This window comes from Anser anser (genome assembly GCF_964211835.1).
Source record: "Anser anser genome assembly, chromosome: 3".
NCBI classification, from domain to species: Eukaryota; Metazoa; Chordata; class Aves; order Anseriformes; family Anatidae; genus Anser; species Anser anser.
In genome coordinates, this window is record NC_139722.1 from 102,082,009 (window position 1) to 102,103,357 (window position 21,349).

At 38.8% G+C, this 21,349-nt stretch overlaps 1 protein-coding gene across 4 annotated transcripts in view; it reads left to right on the forward strand.

The window, feature by feature from the left end:
- Positions 1 to 21,349, forward strand: part of USH2A (usherin) — a 416,419-nt gene that overhangs the window by 125,159 nt on the left and 269,911 nt on the right. Inside the window, exon 22 of one of the 4 annotated variants that reach the window (XM_083828191.1) lies at positions 3,119 to 3,307. The exons of the other annotated variants lie outside the window; for them this stretch is intronic. Coding sequence (XP_083684317.1) covers positions 3,119 to 3,204 — 86 coding nt within the window. The 3' untranslated portion in view covers positions 3,205 to 3,307. Of the gene's footprint in view, positions 1 to 3,118; positions 3,308 to 21,349 lie in introns of those variants that run through there. 4 annotated transcript variants of the gene reach the window in all.

The window sequence follows — 21,349 nt, forward strand, 5'->3', positions numbered from 1 at the left end:
AATATTTACACTGTGTTGACTTGCAAAACCTGTGTCTGTGCAGGAATCTGTAGAAACAACTGCTGGGCTTCCTTCCTCAGCCAAATCACCCAATAGCTTTCCTTACATCAAAGTATGCAACCTTTACTTTTTTTTTTTTTTCTTCCTGTTATCATTTGTGATGATCTAAGGATCAACTAAGCTGCAATTTTTCTCAGTGGAGCTCCAGTCAGCCCCATCACTCCAATATGGGTATCACAAAATTTCCTGCTTCTCATCAGAACTCTGGGAGTGCTGGGGAAGAGGGTGATGCACTATTTGGATTGTTAACATGCCTGTCTATTTGTGATCAAAAAAGCCCAAACACAAACTACTTGAGCATGATTCAGTCTGGCGTTCTGTTATATTGTACAAACAGAGACTGCAAACAAGGATTCTTGAGATGGTGATTTGAGAGAGTTTGGACAGATGAGTTCAAAGAAGATGTTAGAATAAAGCTCCCTTCATATTGGTGCATGATGGCTGATAATACTGTATGAATAAATACGATTTATTATCTCTTTGGATTGTGATCTTTCTATTAGATCAGCTATTGGACAGAGTATCTGGAGATGAGCTAGAACCGAAACAAGCTAGGCAATTTGTCCAGACATCTGCTGGTAATGACTGACAATCAAGTTAAATCAGTGTGTTTGGTACCTCAAAATGTGTAATTTATATGCTTGACATCTCAAAGTTTATGAGAAATGAAAATCTCTTTTTCTAAGTAGTCACTAGTCCTTCCAAAACATGGAAGGAAAACTGTAAAAAACAAACAAACCAACCAAAGAAAAACAACAGAAGGGTTTGGAATAAAAGATGCTTACAGGAATGAAAATTGTTCTTTGCACTTGTTTAGTTTTTGAGGCCCTCTCTCTTTACCCATCTCTGAGGACAGGCAGTTGGCAATTGTACTTTATAGATGGAATGGCTTTAGTGTGCATGCAGCTGTGTACATTTTTGACACAAAAGAGTGCCAGCTTGTATATGTCAGTCAGCAGATAGATACTTCTTGGTCCGTGTGTGATCACCCACTGCTAATCCAGAAAAAGATAGATCAGTTTATTCATTGCTGATAAATGCGGTTGTCCTCAGTACCTTCCCAGCTGGTCTTACACTCCAAGGTGCAAGTAATAGGTGCAGATGTATTATCTGGGAATTACTCCAAATTCGTATTAAAAAAAAAAAAAAAAAGTTAGGCAGTAAACACTGGCTATGCTAAGCAGCATCTTTCTGTCTGTAACAAAGCCTCCAGCTGCACTGGAAGATGTGCTGTGAGTATACATTACATGAGAGGAAGTCAGGTAAAGAAAAGTTTTGCTTTTGCCAGGACCATCCATACGCAACTTCATTGTTCTTCAAACTGTAAAGAAATTTTAGCCATCTGTAATGTCATTTCACTGAAGACGCAGACTTTAACACTTATTTGTATCACTTGAAGTTCTTAGAGACAGCAGCACTCATTGATCTAGCAAAATGCCACCAAAGGAACTGTTATTGTTCTTATTTTAGCTAAGGAGCTAATCTGTCCCCCATCACTCTGAAGACTGGGGTATTCAGGTGTTATCTTTGTATCTTCCCCATGAGACAGCAAAGTGCTATCATTCTGATTTTATAGATGAGGACCTGAAGTGTGCAGAGCAAGGCCCAGATCCCAGTGCATAGTTGGGAACTACAATCCATTGCTTTTAATTGAAACTTGATTGCCTCTCTGAATATGGGCCCAAGTGGACCACTCGGGTCCTGCAGGAAGTCAATAGTAGAAAAGAGATTTAAATCAAGGTTTCCAAAAGCTTTAGTTTGTGCCCTAAACATGGGGCCTGATTTCCTTTCAGCCAAAGTTATTTAATCATCAGTGATTAATAGAGTGCCTTGTATTTTTTGTCTGCCAGATCATGTATAAGACAATTACAAGAAGGCCAAAACGGGAAAAAAAAAATACATTAATTGTCTGTGTCTGTGAGAATACCATATTTCTGTATTAACACACACTATTTCTCTTTGTAAAAGAGGAAATTGTAGATGCTTTTTTACCCCCCCCCCCCCAATGTAAATTTGCTGGAAGCAACATGGCTAACATGCATGCTTTATCTGAAGAATTTCACCAATTCTGAAATCCGAACCTTTTGTTTAAATTCAATATAATAACACAAAAAAGGGAAACCTGACTTCACTCTCAGCATTTAGAAGCTGGCTAAAGTGAAAGGATTACACTTTCAAAACACCTTGCTGGAGGAACTCAATTATTTGGGTTATTCCTTTAGGTTCCATTTTCAGAAGGGGGAATCACAGAATCACAGAATCACGGAATTGTAGTGGTTGGAAGGGACCTCAAAAGATCATCGGGTCCAACCCCCCTGCCAAAGCAGGTCCCTTGGAGCAGGCTGCCCAGGTAGGCGTCCAGATGGGCCTTGAATATCTCCAGAGAAGGAGACTCCATAACCTCCCTGGACAGCCTGTTCCAGTGCTCCATCACACTCACCGTGAAGAAGTTATTTCTCATGTTGGTGTGGAACTTCCTGCGCTCCATCTTTTGGCCATTACCCCTTTTCCTGTCCCCACAAACCACTGAAAAGAGGTTGGCCAAATCCCTCTGTCTGCCACACTTCAGGTATTTATATACATTGATGAGATCCTCTCTCAGTCTTCTTTTCTCTAGGCTGAACAGACCCAGGTGTCTCAGACTTTCTTCATAGGGAAGATGCTCCAGGCCCCATATCATCTTTGTGGACCTCCGCTGGACTCTTTCCAGGAGATCCCAGTCTTTTTTGTACCGGGGAGCCCAGAACTGGACACACTACTCCAGGTGTGGCCTGACCAGGGCAGAGTAGAGGGGGAGGATCACCTCCCTTGACCTGCTGGACACACTCCTTTTAATGCACGCCAGGATCCCATTGGCCCTCTTGGCCACCAGGGCACGTTGCTGGCTCATGGTCACCCTGTCGTTCACCAGGACCCCCAGGTCCTTCTCCTCAGAGCTCCTCTCCAGCAGGTCGTCCCCCAGCCTGTACTGATACATCGGGTTGTTCCTTCCCAGGTGCAGGACTCTACACTTGCTCTTATTAAACCTCATTTGGTTTCTTCCTGCCCATCTCTCCAGCCTGTCCAGGTCTCGCTGAATGGCAGCACAGCCTTCTGGCGTGTCAGCCACTCCTCCCAGCTTTGTGTCATCGGCGTACTTGCTGAGGGCAGACACTGTTCCTTCATCAAGGTCATCGATGAAGATGTTGAACAAGACCGGACCCAGCACCGACGCCTGGGGAACACCGCTAGTCACAGGTCTCCAGCTGGACTCAGTGCTGCCGATCACCACCCTAAATGAAGTCCATTTACACACTACAAAGTTCACAATCTACTTAATGCCAGACTTTATACTTAAAAAGCCCTTTAGAAATGGCTAGAAGGTTTTACAACTTTGTTATTTTTTGTGGCTTGCTTTAACACTACAGCTGGTATGATGCAGCTGTCTAAATGCTGCAGGAGCATTGTTCTGTTTGTCTCACTGATTCTCTAACGGGAAAGGGAAGCACTGTATGTTTTATAGATGGTGTAGAAAGGTATCTGAAAGAATTGTAAAAAGTAGATTTTTTGATTATCATTTAAATTCAACTTACGCTTGTATTACTCCTTTAATGACTGAGTCTAATGTATAAGTCCAGAAAACCCTGAGGGTGAAGGTAATGAGCATGGTGTTTTGTTAACCTAGCTTTCATTGCTAACAACTGGATGAGTTGTAGAATAGTTTTCTGTGCAGCACAGTTAGGGTCTTCATCAGCTTTCAAGTGGAGGTGTACCAAGGCTCACAGTAAGATCCACTGAGATTGTCAAACACAATCCATGGAAAGCAGTATGCAGAACTGCTGAAGTACATATGTCTCTGTGTGAATATCAGCAACTAGCCAATGGGTATATTTATGAAAAGAGTTCTTCCTCTCAATTACCTTTTGGTCTTTGGTTGAGGGTCAGGACTTGAGGTGCGTGAATGGATTAAAGAAAAAAAAAAGTGTATGAAAGATGACCTGTGTAAATGAGTCCTGCTTAGGATCATTGGTTCTAATTTGAGGCACTACCGTCTCGTTCAGATTTCATAACACATAAATATCTCCTAAAGAGTATGCAACTTCACCTTTTTGTTTAATGGAAAGCAGGAGGATTGCATTTTTCTTTGAAAACATGGCTCCTTGAGAAAACACATGTGCACCCTATTGAATACATTGGCATATACTTTGCATTCTTACAGAAACAGTGCCACTGTTTTTTCAAATTTTGTAGATAATCCTGTCAAAAAAGCTGCAGTAGTATACCAGTATACTAGTATACTTTAGCAAGTATACTAGATTAAGCTCCAAAATACAGATTAAAAGGAAGAACATTTAGTTTCCAGAATTTATTGAGCAAGTAGATGACAGACTGCTTAGTTGTTTTAAAGCCATGTAACTTCTGCGCCCAAAAAGCAACTCAACTTAATGTTGCAAATGTGTCCCAGATATTCTGGGTTCAAACAACATCTGAGCTAGGAATTTCAGGACTACAACTTAGTTGTCTAAAGTACAACCATGGATTGCATGTAGCTCTTTTTGAATGTTTCCTCTGATTGAACCTGTGCAAGGGAGAAAGTCTGTGGTAGAACTGATGGAATAGGGCCCGTTTTAGTTAGAAAGGATGGAAATTGCTAACAGTTGGACACATGACTAGAAAGCTCCTTGGAATCCATGTTACAGAAGTAGTTGGTCTCCTTGAAGACAAACTCAATGCATTTGTGGTTTGTATGTGAAGTCTCATCACTCTATAAAGAGTGAATCAGTTGCTACAAAAGAAAGAAGCACCTTCTGCATTTTGGAATTATTTCCTTTTAAAAAGCCTATTCGTTCTGTTTTTTCCTTTTGGAACAAGGAGGATTTACAAATTGTACTTGGTTTCAGCCTTGTGAGTGTTTAAATTTCCTTCTGAAGGAAAAAGCTTAGGAATTTCAGTAGAGGAATGCAGTTTAAGATCTCATAGGTAGGGCTTAGTGTCATCTGCAGGAAATGGACAAGACTGAACAAGAGAATATGGGAAGTTAAATAAGATCCTTTGGTTTCAGGTACAAGCCTGTGAACAATTGGAAATTATTTATTAGTGAGAAATATGCCAGTACTTGTGCCCATATCTCTGTGCTCACGATACTGTCCACTAAATACTCATCATATCCCATGTGCACCTGTATAATTTGATGAAAGAGGGAATACAGTATCCTCCCAGTTGGACTCTGATTTGGCTCAAAAATCACATGTAACTTCTGCTCAGTAGCAATCAATAACTGAACAACCAATTTTGTATTTAAGTTGTGATGTGCAGCTACAAGCTGTGGATGATACTGTCTACAGAAATCACAGAGTAGAAAGATGGATGTGTGGAAGGCTATGTTCATCCTGACCTCTCAAAATCAGGCTACATTTCAAATATAACGTTGAACATAAATTGACAATTTTGTGGCATTGTAGTGGGTTTTGTAAATAATATTGCATATTCTTTCTAAGAAGTGGAAAAAAACAAATCCTCCAAGCATACGTCATGCATTGCTTGAAGTATAATCAGCTTGATTTCAGGAGTTATAGTTGTATGTCTATGTGCATCATTTATTTAGTGATAAAATATATTTTTTTTTTCTTGGTGGGTGAAAGATTCATTGTGCTTTTTAAAAACAGTTGAATCAGCTAGCATTATTTTAACATTATTGCTCTTGTATGCTACTTCAACAGAAAGGAAGTTATTCACATAATATTAATCAAAATGCAGTCCACTCTGAAGAACCTTTGTGTTGGGCCTTGCTTTGAATCCAAGTTCTCTGAACTAGGATGCTATATTTAAAAACAAGATTGTCTTGCCTGCGATATGAATTCTTTGCCAACCTCTATGTGATGCAAATTCAGCTCTGTAATGATTAGGGAATAACTGTTTGAGGTAAGATGTTCATATATTCAGCATTACAAGTAGAGCCTTTTACAATGACATTTTTAGTGTCTTGAAGTCGCCTTAAAAATGTGTATTTTTTTTAAATACACCTGTGCTAGTGTTTTTACTGCCAGTTTGTGAGTCAGATACACAAACATTCCTCAGAGTGGAGAATCTTTCCAGAAGCAGTGTTTCTTAATACTCATTGCCATGGAACATTGCACAAGCATCATTTACATTTGATCTGAGCAAAAGTGTTGAGAATGGCTGTGGTCATTCAGTGTTTGGTCTCCACGTAGCTCTTCATCAGTGAACTCTCCAGTAATGTAAAATGAATTCCACTCCATATAATCCTGAGCAAACACTTCATAGTTAGTGGAAGACCCAGATATTTTCATTAGCATATGGAGCTAAATAAGCAGGCCTTTTCCAGCATCTCAAAAGCAGCTTATGGAACGCAATATGACTGAAGACCTAGAAAATGAACATGATTGCATGTCTAAGAACAATATAAGAGGAAAGGCTAAATAAATTAAGGTTTAGAAAAATAAAGACTAAAAGGAGACATAATAGTGGTCTTAAAGGATATAAAAATATGTAGTTAAAAGAAGAGAATGAACTTTTCTCCCTGTCTACTGTGAATAAAGGAGCAATGTACTCATAAGGCACTTAAAATATAGCAAGAGAGTATTGTTTTCTCAAAACTTTTTTTTTTTTTCTAAAAGACTTGGGCTAGTGGGGTAAAGGAATAGATTGTTGTGAGAAAAAAAAAAAAAAAAGAAAGCTCTGGTATGGGAGATTTTAAAGAACAGTTGGATGAGCATCTCCCAGGAATAACGTAGGTAAAATTCTACTTTGGAGTAAGTGGGCTGATTTTGTGACCTCTAAGAATGTTTTTCCAACACATATCACATTACAAACTCGGATTAACCCAGTGAAGCTGTGAATGATGTTCAATTTCACAATTCCTACCAGCCATTTCTCCAGCCTGTCAGGATTCCTCTTATTTGCATCACGTCAACTGTAGCCCTCAATTTTTTGTCATGTGCAAACTTTTTTGAGAGTACAGTCCTTCCAATTCCCCTGGCTTCCTTTTTAACAAATAAAGCTGTTAAACAGAACTGGTCTCAGGGTCGCTCTCTCAGAAATGCTGCCCTTTGGACTTTGTGCTACTTGTCACAGGCCTTTGAGTCCTGCTGTTCAGCCTGCTTTTTTTACCCATATTTATAGTCTACCTATAATCCATCTATTTCTCCGGCCTGATGGAAGGATACTGTGAGAAACCATGTTGAAAACCTTGCTAAAACCAAGGTGTGCTCTCCCCTTTGGCTACTGAGCCAGTCCTTTCATCACAGAAGGCAATCAGGCTGGTCAGGCACAATTTGTCCTGTAAATTGTTGGCTTTTCCCAGTTATCCATGTCCTTTGTGTGCCTGAATATGACCTCCATGAAGATTTGCTACATGGTGTTCCTGGGGACAAAGATTAAGCTGACCACAGCCTGTGGTTTCCCAAATCTGTCGGCACAACTTTGCAGAAAATGCTATTAAATTTGTTTGATTCAGTCTTACCCTAAAAAAAAAAACGAAGAGAACTAGAAAAGAAAGAGAGAAATTGACCTTTTGCTTAGTTTGGCTTTGTGTATTCTTTGTTTCTCTGCTGGCATTTCTTCCTTACATAGTGAGCCTTTTAAAAAACATCCTTTTTTATTTCATTATATTGAACTGAAGAAGTAAACAAGATTTTCTGAGGGGAACACTATTACAAAAGAAATTATTATACCAAGCTCTCAAATACTGAGATAGAAAGTATAGAGAACACTGTGTTAGCTGGTTTGGGGAACACTCTTTATATCTCAAGGAACTTTTGATAATGCCTCTCATTTTTTAGACTGTTTTATTAAATCATGCACTAAAGAGCTCTTGGAACAAGAATTCTACTGCTTTCTTTTTGTCTAGGTTGCTGCCCCAGGTCTTCTCCTTAGACCTTCTTTTAATTTTTATGCCACATTCTTACATTTTCTCCTCTTGTCTTCACAAAAGGACAGTTTGAACTCATGTCTTCATCTTCAGCGAGAGAAAGTAAGATAAAGGTCTTCTATATAACTGTGAAGTGGCTGGCTTCAGCAAGAAGGGGAGCCGTCTTTTTTTTTTTTTTTTTTTTTTTTCTGCCTGAGAACTGTTTGCAAAGACATTTTATCTAGGATTTAGTTCTAGAACTTCATGTGAATTCACAGTTTCATCTTGAAAAACATTCCTTTCTTCCTTCCTTCTGCATCCCAAGAAGCCTAAAGATAGGGAGAAAGAAGAGCTGCATCTGGAGAAAAAGGGAGTGACCCAGCACAACAAAGGAACTGTGCTGCTTTATGAACAAAACATCTTAAAACATCTTCTAACGTGCACAACAGGGACTTAGGCAGCAAATAAGCCAAGCTGATGCTGACCTTGCCAGTGTTACAGGTGTAATATTTTCACTAAGATGAACTGGTTTTGTTAGGCATGGACATACTTTCTATCAGTATCAAGTATCTGCTTTTTCCATCTTTTTATTGTAAGAAAGACTTATTATAGCCACTAAAGAAAAAAAAATCTCCCCTTTTGTATGATTTGTATGATTTCTCATATTTACCTTTTGCAGTTTAACAGATCAGCTATGCAGCACAAGCTTTGACATACAATTGCATTTATTTTTATTTTTATTTTTTTTGCATCTTTTAGGCTTTAGTGCTAAAGCATGTTTTTGCAGGTGTTGTGTGACATTCTGCACTGTGTGGTTAAAAACAGATTCTTCTGCTTGTGTGCATGAACTTTAAGGGCATGTAGTAGTCCCAACTATAGAAGTTGTAAAAGCAGAATTTTCTGCTCATATTGAGCTTCCCGAGGAAAAAAACACTTTGCCAGACTAGATCATTGTTTCTGCTCTTTGTACAAAATCAGTTACAGAATTGGGTCTTTTTCGATTATCCTAAACATGTCATATGACCTATACTCCATAAAACAGCAGTTCTTCCCCTTTTGTCACAACTCTAGTTGCGTTTCTGTTCATTGTGTGCAAACATGATTCTCTATTTTGAGATGTAGTGGTCCTTCTCTCTGCAGGTGACAAATCTAAGAATTAGCATAAGAAAAGTTTTTTATCAGTTATTTCGAAGCACATGTTCAGTCAATAGTAATAAGAATAGTTACCAAGTTTGTATTTTTTTTATAAGCTAATCTGTGAGTGTTACCATTTATATACCAAGCTATGTTATACAAGATAAATTTCCACAAATGAAGCATATCTGTATATTTGGTGTTTCTTTTTCTTGCTCATCTCCAAACAAAATACCAATACTATTTGATGTAGGAACTCTGTATAGGTGTCTGCACAAAGAATACTCATTGAATTTAATGATAGTTACTGTGGAATTGTTGTTGTTGTTGTTGTTTTATCATCTAGTCTGCCCTTTGTTCAGTAAGAATGGAGTTCTTACACATTGGTTCACTTTGCAGAAGAAGTCAAAGGTGGGATTATATTCTGTGTTTACAAGGGCAAAGAAGGGGAGGAGAGAGTTCAAGGAGACTTTTCATTCTTTCTGCCTCCTCTATGTGCAGCACAGATAGTGGGTGTCTTCATGTATGTATCTGAAAATAAACAAACAATTATGGAAGTGCTGTGTTTTGCTTCAGGCATAACATCTTCTGGGATCCCTTTTGTGTCCTCTGTGCAGTGTGCCCCTAAGAAATGGTGCAAGATGGAGGAACTTGTTGAGAGAAAGATTTGGTAAAATAAATGTTCCTGAAAATAACAAACATAAAGAGAAAGCTAGAAGGTAGGAACAGCACAAATGCAGGAATTTTATTAAAAAGTGCCACGCATCTCCTGGAAGTTTTGAATGCGAGAGGTTCATGTACAATGTGTTAAATGGACACTTATTTCATTTAGCTAGGACTATATAGTTAAAGCACGGACTGAAATTGTACAGATCAAAGAAGGAACTTGAAGTTGGCTTGAATATAGAAAATGGCAATACAGTAGATGTTCATCTTTTACAGAAAATACATAAAAGCTTCTCGATCTCAAATATCTGAGGGAATAGAGACAGGCATTTCCAGTGCTTTTCATTCACTAGTGCAATTGCAGGTCTTCCACACTACTGTTTCAATACTTTGTAAGATTTTTGTGGGATACTTATATGCTATTATAGTTGGACTTGTAACCTAAATTATTTTTGAAAAGGGGACTTGATAAATATTCTTGTATCTTAAATGTTAAACAAGCATCAAATTTCTGATGTATTTTATTTCTGAAGTCTTATGGTTTTGTTTGTGGTAGGGTCAGAAGGCAGTAATGACACTTGATCAAGACTTTAGTCTAGATAATAACGATAAATCCTCTTTATTTTGTGTTTTTAGTGGTACAGTTACACTACAACTGTTTGGAAAATATTGCCTAGTCCAAGATGGGATGGCAGGAATTCTATTTTGAAGAGAGAGGTGGCTCTGTCTTCAAAGTTCTAAAATTCCAAGTGATAGATAAATCTTGTCCAATTTCTTCTTCATCCTTTAATGTGCAATAAGATTGAAGAAAATGTTTCTTAGCAATTTTAAGAAAGGCTTCTGTATACAGATAAAATGGCCCTAACTTACACGAAGGATACTCAGAGTGATGTGAAGGGATGCAGTATAACAAGCTCTTGTGTTTATTGGGTTATTTATTTTTAAGGAGTTGTTTGTGGACAGGCACAGGAAGAATGCTATCTGCTCTTCCTATTCTTGCATCCTATGGGAAGTATTCAACAAGGGTGAAGCAAGGAGAGGTCTAGTACTATATTGGCTGGTGAGATAATTCATGTGAAATGAATGCTTTCTGGTCCACGTTTGGCCTTTATTAGTTTATTTCTGTAAAGCATTATTTTATCTGATGACTTGAGACATTGCATTTGACTGATATTAAGCTTTTAAATTATGCCTGCTTTTAAGATACGAATTCTTTCCCATACTGTGTTTTTAAATGGTGAAGAAGCAACTACTGAATTATGTATTGACTAAACGTGTGTGAAAAGTCGTGCATTGATTATGATTGCGTTGCGGATTTGATCGGGAAATTTTCATAATAACAATATAAGGAAGTTTTTCACCTTCTAATTGATTTCCAGGGTGATTAAATTAAGACCTCCTCTAAGTATGACTGTCCTTATCAATTACTGGCAGAATAGAGAAATTAAAGGATTAAAAATTTACGTGTGTTGAAATTCAGTACTTAAGGTCTAATATCAACCAGATCATAGAGTGAGTAATGCCATTATGACAAAAGTATCATTCAGGATTCGACTATGGTAATTTGGAGGGAAAAAAAAGGATGTCTGCATTAGTATATATACATGAAAAAATAAGATTGTGAAATGAAGCACCTAGAACTTAGGAAATGTAGTTTAAATAAACTGCACAAACTTAATTCAGCCTTTTTATTTTTGTGTTATGATTGCATTTAATCATTTGGTTATAAACTAGTTCTTCCATAGGTTTGGTGTATGGTTTTGACAAGATATTTCTTTTTAAAAATTCTTACCAGTCTGTATATGGTTTGATGTCTGTCCAGCTGTACATATCTAATTAGTAAGTGCAGAGTTAAAATTTTTTATTGTTCCATTTTCACTGGTGCATTTTGAGTACTTCGTATTCATTGATATTTGGGTTTAGAACAACATAAGAACTGGCGGAAGAGCTGGCCAAGCCGCTTTCTATCATTTATCAGCAGTCCTGGCTATCAGGGGAGGTCCCAGTCGACTGGCGGCTAGCAAATGTGACTCCCATCTACAAGAAGGGCTGGAAGGTAGACCCAGGAAACTATAGGCCTGTTAGTTTGACCTCAGTGCCAGGGAAGCTCATGGAGCAGATCATCTTGAGTGTCATCACGCGGCACTTGCAGGGCAACCAGGCGATCAGGCCCAGTCAGCATGGGTTTATGAAAGGCAGGTCCTGCTTGACTAACTTGATCTCCTTCTATGACAAAGTGGCATGCTTGGTGGATGAGGGAAAGGCTGTGGATGTGGTCTACCTTGACTTCAGTAAGGCTTTTGACACCGTTTCCCACAGCATTCTCCTCAAGAAACTGGCTGCTCGTGGCTTGGACTGGCGTACGCTTCGTTAGGTTAAAAACTGGCTGGATGGCCGGGCCCAAAGAGTTGTGGTGAATGGAGCCAAATCCAGTTGGAGGCCGGTTACTAGTGGAGTCCCCCAGGGCTCAGTGCTGGGGCCAGTTCTCTTCAATATCTTTATCGATGATGTGGATGAGGGGATCGAGTGCACCCTCAGTAAGTTTGCAAATGACACCAAGCTAAGTGCATGTGTCGAACTGCTCGAGGGCAGGCAGGCTCTGCAGGAGGATCTGTATAGGCTGGACCGATGGGCTGAGGCCAACTGTATGAGGGTCAACAAGGCCAAGTGCTGGGTCCTGCACCTGGGGTGCAACAACCCCAAGCAGCGCTACAGGCTGGGAGATGAGTGGTTGGAAAGCTGCCTGGAAGAGAAGGACCTGGGAGTATTGGTTGATAGTCAGCTGAATATGAGCCAGCAGTGTGCTCAGGTGGCCAAGAAGGCCAACAGCATCTGGGCTTGCATAAGAAACAGTGTGGCCAGCAGGGCTAGAGAAGTGATTGTCCTCCTGTACTCAGCTCTGGTGAGGCCGCACCTTGAGTACTGTGTTCAGTTTTGGGCCCCTCACTACAAGAAGGACATCGAGGTGCTCAAGTGAGTCCAGAGAAGGGCAACGAAGCTGGTGAGGGGTCTGGAGAACAAGTCTTACGAGGAGCGGCTGAGGGAGCTGGGATTGTTCAGCCTAGAAAAGAGGCTCAGGGGTGACCTTATCGTGCTCTATAGGTACCTTAAAGGAGGCTGTAGTGAGGTGGGGGTTGGTCTGTTCTCCCACGTGCCTGGTGACAGGACAAGGGGGAATGGGCTAAAGTTGCACCAGGGGAGATTTAGGTTGGATGTTTGGAAGAACTTCTTTACTGAAAGGGTTGTTAGGCATTGGAACGGGCTGCCCAGTGAAGTGGTTGAGTCATCATCCCTGGAGGTCTTTAAAAGACGTTTAGATGTAGCCCTTAGTGATATGGTTTAGTGGAGGACTTGTTAGTGTTAGGTCAGAGGTTGGACTGGGTGATCTTGGAGGTCTCTTCCCCAACCTAGATGATTCTGTGATTAGTTTTGTGTTATGAGTGGGGACTTGGGAGGACAGTGTGTCAGAGAATCCTTGCTAATTTTGTGTGCTCAGCTTTACACAGATAGGACCCAAGATTTTGGAGTAGTTTCTATTGACTTCTGTTCAGTTAGGAACACTTAAAGCTTCCACAGATCTCTGTGGGGTGTTTAAATGCAAACACTCAAAGAATTGAAGAATCGTAGATTCACAGAATGGTTTGAGTTGGAAGGAACCTTGAAGATCATCTAGTTCCAACCCCCTGCCAAGGGCAGGGATATTTTCCACTAGATCAGGTTGCTCAATGCCATGGAAGAGTGCATAACAAGTGAATAACTGAAAAGTTCGGCTTAAGTGACTTACCTCATGTTGCATAAGAACTTTTTGTGGCAGAGGTGGGGACAGATTTCTCCAGAGTGACATTCAACTGCGCTAGCTATGAAACTGTCCGTTCACTTTTTATATTCCCCTTCCTCTTTCATTAAACATCCTCAGAGCACTACATCAAATAAGACAGGCTTCTGTGCACAAAATCCTTATTTGCTACATGAATTCTGTTTTAGTTGCTGAACATCATAAAATCCTTGAGGCAGATATCTTATGGGAAATGTGTGTTTGTATAATTGTAGACTATGTCATTATTCATCCTCTATCTGTGTGAGCATTATTATTTTTTTTGCAGACAATTTTAATTTTATTTTGTAAATTTTGTGGGTTTACTTTTACAGTCCTAATGTTTTCTAAATAGTTACTCTGAGTAATAATAAAGAAAAAAAAATAGTGACACAAGAGAATCACAGATATATCCATCATTTGGAGCATTGCTGATTAACACGTCACAGGGTAAAAATCTTTAATATTCATGAAATCTTTTTCTGATTTGAACTATTAGAGACACTGATGGCTACATTAGAAGATCTGTATGTGAAGTCATCAATACAAAGGATAAATTGCATACTTTTTCACTGTATTCTGTGGATACTAGCAACATATTTTTTCAACTGTATTTATAAAGAGAGATTTTACTAGTGATTATAGGTCCTCCTGCTTTTCTGTTTCTTTTCCCTATTGCTTTTCAGTTTCTTTTTTTTTTTTTTACCCCCATCCTTTTCATGTTTTGACATTATCCATGATTTGTTTCTTTCCTTTTTTTTTTTCCCTTCCTTTTTTTTCTGTTTCCTGGTTTGACCATTATAGTATCTTTGATCTTCTTCCTTCTGTGTTCTTCCAGGTGTTGTCATCCTTTTCTCTGTACTTGCAGGCACCAAATGGGAGAAAATTAATAGCCCAAGAGCATGACTCTTCACTTTTCTTTCTAGTACCTAGCACACCATCAGGATTTGGTGGCTAGGACCAAGTTCATGAAAGAGCCTTCTTAGCCTGTCCCTCTAAGATGAATTCATGTCTGATTCACAAAATGGAGCCAAAACAAACAAACAAAGAAACAAAACAAAAAAACACTTAAAAACGTTTGTTGCTTAAAATTGAAAGACTGATTTAAATTAATTCTTCAAAGTGGTAATGAAATAGTATTTGGCATGAAGCAAATATGGTTATAAAAGATTTTCTTTTCTTAAAAGAGTATATTTTAGAAAAAAATCTGTGCAACACTGTTGTTAGGGACATGGGAGGTAAATTCAGCAGTAAGTATTGCTGCCATTCCAATTTGCAGCCAGTGGGGAGTATATTCTGTATCTGAGGGCTAGTAATTTCTTTAATAAATATGATGACTTGAAGACTATGCTGAAGTTGCAGCATTTTAATTTGACTAAGTCTTTGTTAGTTATCTTAGGTATACACATTATCCAAATATTGAAGTAAGTTTTGCCACTGGATGGGATCATCAGGAAACAACATACCAATGCTTTGATGAGAAAGCATGTTGTTCCAGTGCCAAGTTACTTGCTAGTGATTTTATTCAGTAAGCATACATTATTATTATTATTATTATTAATAATAATAATAATAAAAACAAAACAAACAAAACAATGGGGGAACTAAAGGGCATAATGTATTTGATAAGGTACTTTGTTAACTTGACTTCTGAAGTGTAACCCAATTCCTTGCTTTTGGGGCTATACAAGACTGTCTTTTTCAACTCTGAAAACAAGTATCTATAAACCCAATTATTTTTCAAGGTACTTTTGCAGAATGAGATGGAATTACACATTTCCAGAGTTCCTATCTTTTCTCAAGCTATTCATTCTTTCTATGAAATGCACTGGAATTGATGGATGGTCTCTAATGCAAATACAGATGGACAAAATTATTACCTTAAAGAGGAGTGCAGTATAGTGACTGAGAATTCAGAAATCAACTGCTAGCGTAACTATTAGAATGAAAACATAAGCCTGACAAGTAATGTTGTTCTGGTATGAGGACAATTTAATTTGGGTGACAGAAATGTCCTATACTAAATTACTGGAGAATTCACTGATCTCAGTAATGAATTGTTGCATTACTTTCTTTTTAATTTAAAAAGATTCTAGAAAATGATATACTGCATTGTAGAAAAATCTCAAAAAGTAACTGTCTCTGTATATACCCAGGTGAGGTTTGATTGAAAGTAGTTAGATCTGTGCTTACTGACTTAAGATCTATAATACCTTAAGATTAATTGGGAGCATAAGTGGAGAAGCTGACAACCTGGAACCTTGACTTCTTAAAATTGCTGACCCAATTACTGCTGAGCCCTTTGCTGACACGTTAATATGTCTTTAAACTGGTAAATCACCATTTCGGTGTGTGCTAGAGTTGGTCCATCGGATGAAGGAAGATGTAAGTTTAATTTAAATAATTATTGACCTATTATGACCTTTTCATTTCACTTGTACTGCTCCTCTTGAGGTAAGCAATTATATTTTTATAGTGTTGGATGGTAATCAATGTACAGGAGCTATCTTTATTGATTTAAGTAAGGCCTTTGATCTGGTAATCACCAACTATTGCTATCTAGGCTGGCCTTAACTATATTGGATATTATTACAGTTTTTTGGTTTTAAAATATGCAGAATTGAGAATTTTATTAAAATGTTGCAAGCAGTCAATATTCCTTGAAAATCCATAAGATTCTATTTCATAATCTTCATTAGAAATTGAAAACAGATAATTTTATACAATACATGATAATTTTTAGCTTGTAATAAGTTTGTTCTGCAACTTTTTAAAATTAAGCAGACCACAGAATCACAGAATATTAGGGATTGGAAGGGACATTTAAAGATCATCTAGTCCAATCCCCCAGATGGTCCTTTTATGATCAGTTTACATGATGGAAAAACCTGAATTTCCCTTATTTGTTTATTTGCTCCACTCTTTGGACATTTTGGGGAGGAAGGCATGGTTCCTTGGTGTTTTCCGAAGTCTGTTTTATACTGAGGATTTGGAATTGTAAACTTTGGCCTTCTGTATGTGGATGTAGATGGAATTACTCATCTTTGATGATGAAAATTTGTTTTGTATTTCTATTCTGAGTAGAATCAGTAGAAACTGATCTGCAAGTCTTATTCTTCTTACCTTTTTTTAACCTATTTGCATATTTTGCACATGCATTTTGTGCAACTTTTTAAGCCAATAGTCATTTCAATGCACTAGGTAAGAATACTAATTGAAATACTGGACCTTTAGCATAGTTTCTAAGTGGTACCTGAGTATCTTCCAAAGCACAGTCATACTCACCACTAATTTGTAATTTGTTCTCCCATTTTTATTCACTCCTCATATCCTCCTCATGCTTTTTTTTTTTCTTTTTTTTTTTTTTGTTCTCTGGACATATTTGCTATTTGGCTCTGCTTTTCTCTCTTCCGTTTTAACCAATGACTTATATGCCTGAGTATATGTGGATTTAAACTGTCCTTAGAAGGCTGTGAAATTTGTGATTATTTTGATCAGCTTCTCTAATGAGTTCCAGAGCATTTATCCTTCTTGCAGAGGGACTTCAGTCTTGCACTGGTGAGCCTTGAAACCAATAGTAGTTGTTCAGAGAGGTCACTGACATAATGAGAAGGACACTCTTGAGATATCTTAAACCACCTCCATGGATAGCCATGAAGATTAATATTGGGACCTTACATTTGACCTAATATTATGTGGAGACTGTGTAGTGTGCCAAGTAAGTAGGATGACGTGCTCATGGCAGAGTACAGGGAGTACAGAGAGTAAAGTGACTGCATTCTGGATTTTTTATTTTTTATTCTTTTAGTAAGCTAAAATATATTGCACCTGGTTCTTGCTTAAGGTCAAGATAGTGTGAGTTAATCTGACCAGGTGCATGTCTAAGAAGCGGTGACGTAATGTCCTTGCTAATCATAGGTAGAAAAAGGCAGGCTTTATTTGATTCTATCTCTGTAGTATGTGCTGAAATGACTGAAACTTGCTGTTTGGGACTGTGTTTGTGAAGAAGCTGATAATACAGTCAAACTACCAATTAAGTAGGGAAATATTCTTTCCAGTCTCCACAATTTGTGATCCTATTACCTGTAAGACCTTTAAGACTGTTATTTTGAAATCATTTATTATTTATTCTTTCTTCTTCTGTCTATTGACAAGGCATTTCATTCTTTCATTTCCCATTTGCTCTGTTTGGGGTCTATGTCCCATTATTTGTTTGCAATTTCAAAATTATTCTTAGTCACCACTATTTTTTTAATGTTTCATATTGCTAATAGGTGCAAGAAAAAAAAAGACAACACTGGGACAGATAACCTTATAGTGGGTAAAATCATGTGCTTTTATGCTCTTTTTTTTGGAGGAAAAAAACAAATGAAACCAACAAAGTTAAATTCATTGGAACTGTGATAGCCTGGAAGTCATAATGGAAATTTATCTTTTGTGCTGCTACTCAGTCCCTGCCCTCCCCCCCCCCCCCCCCCCCCCCCCCGCCATGCTCTGGGGAACCTGCAAGAAAGAAATCTCTTTCCTTATCAGGAAAATTTTGTTTCCTGCTCAACATCTTCAGTCTGTACTGTTCCATCTTCTATCAGAGTACTCTTTTAGCTTAGGTAGACAATATAAAGGCTTTAAATATTTTTCTCATTGCAGTAACTTCACACTAATGTTTCATATAATTGTAAATGTTGTTTAGATCAGATCCTTTCTTTAAAAAAAAATGTATTAAATGGCCATACGGGGAAAGTTTTGATTCATTTCACCAAATTATGCTAAAATAAATACCAACATGAAACAACACATTATCCTGAACAACCCTAAATCTGCTATCCTGCTCCCCATTGTACCCTGTGGTATTTGTCAAACTAGGTTGCAGGAGGGGTTTGAGATTATAGCCATGTCATCTGATTTCAATACAGTATTGGGTATATAACAGGTATTTAATCAAAGATGATAAGAAAAACAGGCTGCCACGTTTCAAATGAAAACTGTTGAACCAGGTCATATCTTGGTATATATGGTTTATATATTGATATATGTGCTCTTAGAACTATACTTGCTGATCTGAATTTCTGTCTTCCCACAAAATTTCACCCAGGTCTCATATGGGAACAGTTTATTAGTCATTCCCTAATACACATTGTATATGGCAGGTGGTAGAGTCTTTGTCATTGTGCCCCACGGCTAAGGCACTCTGCATGAAGATATCAGGGCAGCCAATTTTATCTGTGTTTATAAAACTGGCATTTCTATTTTCTCAGGTCTTCCAGGTAACATGAATGTGTTCTGTAATTCTTTTTTTTTTTCTCTTTTTTTTTTTTATTTCTGGAGACTCATGGGATATTAATCATATGAAGTTATTTTAGAAGTTTATATTACACTGCAAATATTTTTAAATTGATTGTATAGAATGTACAGGGAAAAGGGGAAGCACAAGCAAAAAAAAAAATCTCTTGGTCCATCAGGTAAATTTTCAGTACAATATATGAGCATTTAGCCACAAAAGTCCCATTAACGTTAATGGTCCCAAGCTTTCTTTTATTCGTCACAGAACTGATTGCACTTGGTCAGCTCTTTATCAGTTTGAAATATTGACAGTAGGAGGAGGCGTTCCCTTTGCCAGGCCTGACTGTTGCAGTGCTCTCTTAACTTAGTCATCCTGCAAATGCTCCTTTAAATGGATTTATTTCAGCAGATCCAAAATACATCAACCGGATCATCTTACTCTGGTGCTAGCCCCTTTGCATTGGCTCCAATTTGCAAGAGCATTGATTTTAAACATTGATCATTACTTACAAAGCACTCTATAGTTTTGCGGTATCTTATTTATTAAACTCACTTGTTACCTGTGCTGCTGCCAAAGTCCTATCTTTATCCTGTTAAAAAGTGATTACTGACTCACTGGGGTCATGATTATGATTTAGATTATAAAACAAGGCTGTTCCCTGTAAATATGTTGGCTACAGTAACTGCTGCTTTCTAAAATTTCTGCTGTGCAATTCCACCATTACTTTAGTAGTCTATGTGTCTACTTGAAAATTCATTCAGTGCTTTCTGCAAACTATATTGTGCTTATTATTGTTATTGCAGAAGAGATTTTTCTTTTTCAGTTTTATTCTTGTGGGGTATTTTTTATTTGTATTTCTGGGAAAAAATGTTTTATGGGGTTATGTCTTCAGATTTCTGAATGTTTTGTAAGGTATCTTTCTCTGCTATCTGATAAAATCCATGCCACACTGTGCAAACAACTAATAGTAGCATAAAATAGCCCTAGATTAAGTGGGGGGCAACTGTGGAAATACAATGCTGTTTTATTCATTAATTCAGCAAGTAATTGTTACTACACTAATGATACTTCTTAGTGCTGTATAGAATGGTATTCTTTGAGAATTCAGAAAGGAACACACTATCTTCTTCAGGGAAAAAATAAGAGGAAGTCATCCAAATTTGAACCGATACTTCATATGTAAGCTGGTTTGATCAAAATTCTTCATTCTAACCACACTTAATGTGGACATAATTGGGATTAGTGTTATTGTTCTAGTGTAGTTAGAGTTGTAATAACAGGTGGTTAGAGTGGAGTACAACCTCCTATTTCCCCTGAGTAAAGCAAAAATTGGTTAAACAGCAATTTGTATCACATCATTTGAAAGCCATTTTTTTCCAGAGTTGGTGTTTTATTCTGGTGTACTATAAAAGCTTTTTGATTTATTAAAAATGAAACTTCCCCACCAGAGGACCCAACAGAATGCATTTCCTTCTTATGTAGTAACTGTGGTGGTTTTACTCGGGTGGGCAGCTGAGTTCCACCACAGCAGCTCTCTCACTCCCCTTCCTCAAAGGGAAAGGGCTCAAGGGTTGAGATAAGGACGGGGAGATAGCTCAACAATTATCATGACAGGCAAAACAGACTCAGCATAGGGAGATAGCAAGATTTATTGCTTATTATTAACAAGCTAGAGAAGCGAGGAACAAGGGAAAGAAACCAAAAATGCCTTCCCCCCATCTGCCCTCTTCCACCTCCTCCCCCTGAGCAGCGTGGGGGAATGGGGGTTGTGGTTAGTCTATAGTGCTTTGTCTCCGCCGCTCTTTCTCGGTCATTTTCGTCCCCTGTGCCGTGGGGTCCCTTCCACAGGATGCCATCCTTCCTGAACTGATCCTGCGTGGGCTGCCCACAGGCAGCAGCACTTCAAGAACTGCTCCCACACGGCTCCGTACCACGGGGTCCATCCCCCAGGAGTAAGCAGCTCCAGCACAGATCCTCCACGGGCGGCAGCTCCCCCCAGACCCCCTGCTCCTGCGTGGGCTCCTCTCCACGGGCTGCAGCTCCGGCCCGGGGCCTGCTCCTGCGGGGCCTCTCCATGGGCTGCAGGCTCCATCAGTGCAGGTCCACCTGCTCCACCATGGTCTCCTCCACGGAGTGGAGCCCTGCTTCACTGTGGTACTCCATTGGCTGCAGGGGGACAGCCTGCTTCACCATGGTCCTCACCACAGGCCACTGAGGACTTCTGCTCCAGGCACTGGAGCACCTCTCCCCCTCCATCTTCACTGACCTTGGCACCTGCAAGGCTGTTTTTCACTCCTCTCTCCCATCTGCTGTGAGGCAGTGTTTTTTTTCCCCTTCCTTAAATATGCTCTCACAGAGGTGCAAACAATATCGCTTATTGGCTTGGCTGTGGTCAGCAGCGGGGCCCTTACTTAACATGGGGCAGCTTCTAGATTCTTCTCACAGAAGCCACCCCTATGGCCCCCTGCTACCAAAACATTGCCACACAAACCCACTACAGTAAGTAGTGGGAATTTTGGTGTAGTGGAGTTTTAGCCCTTAAGGG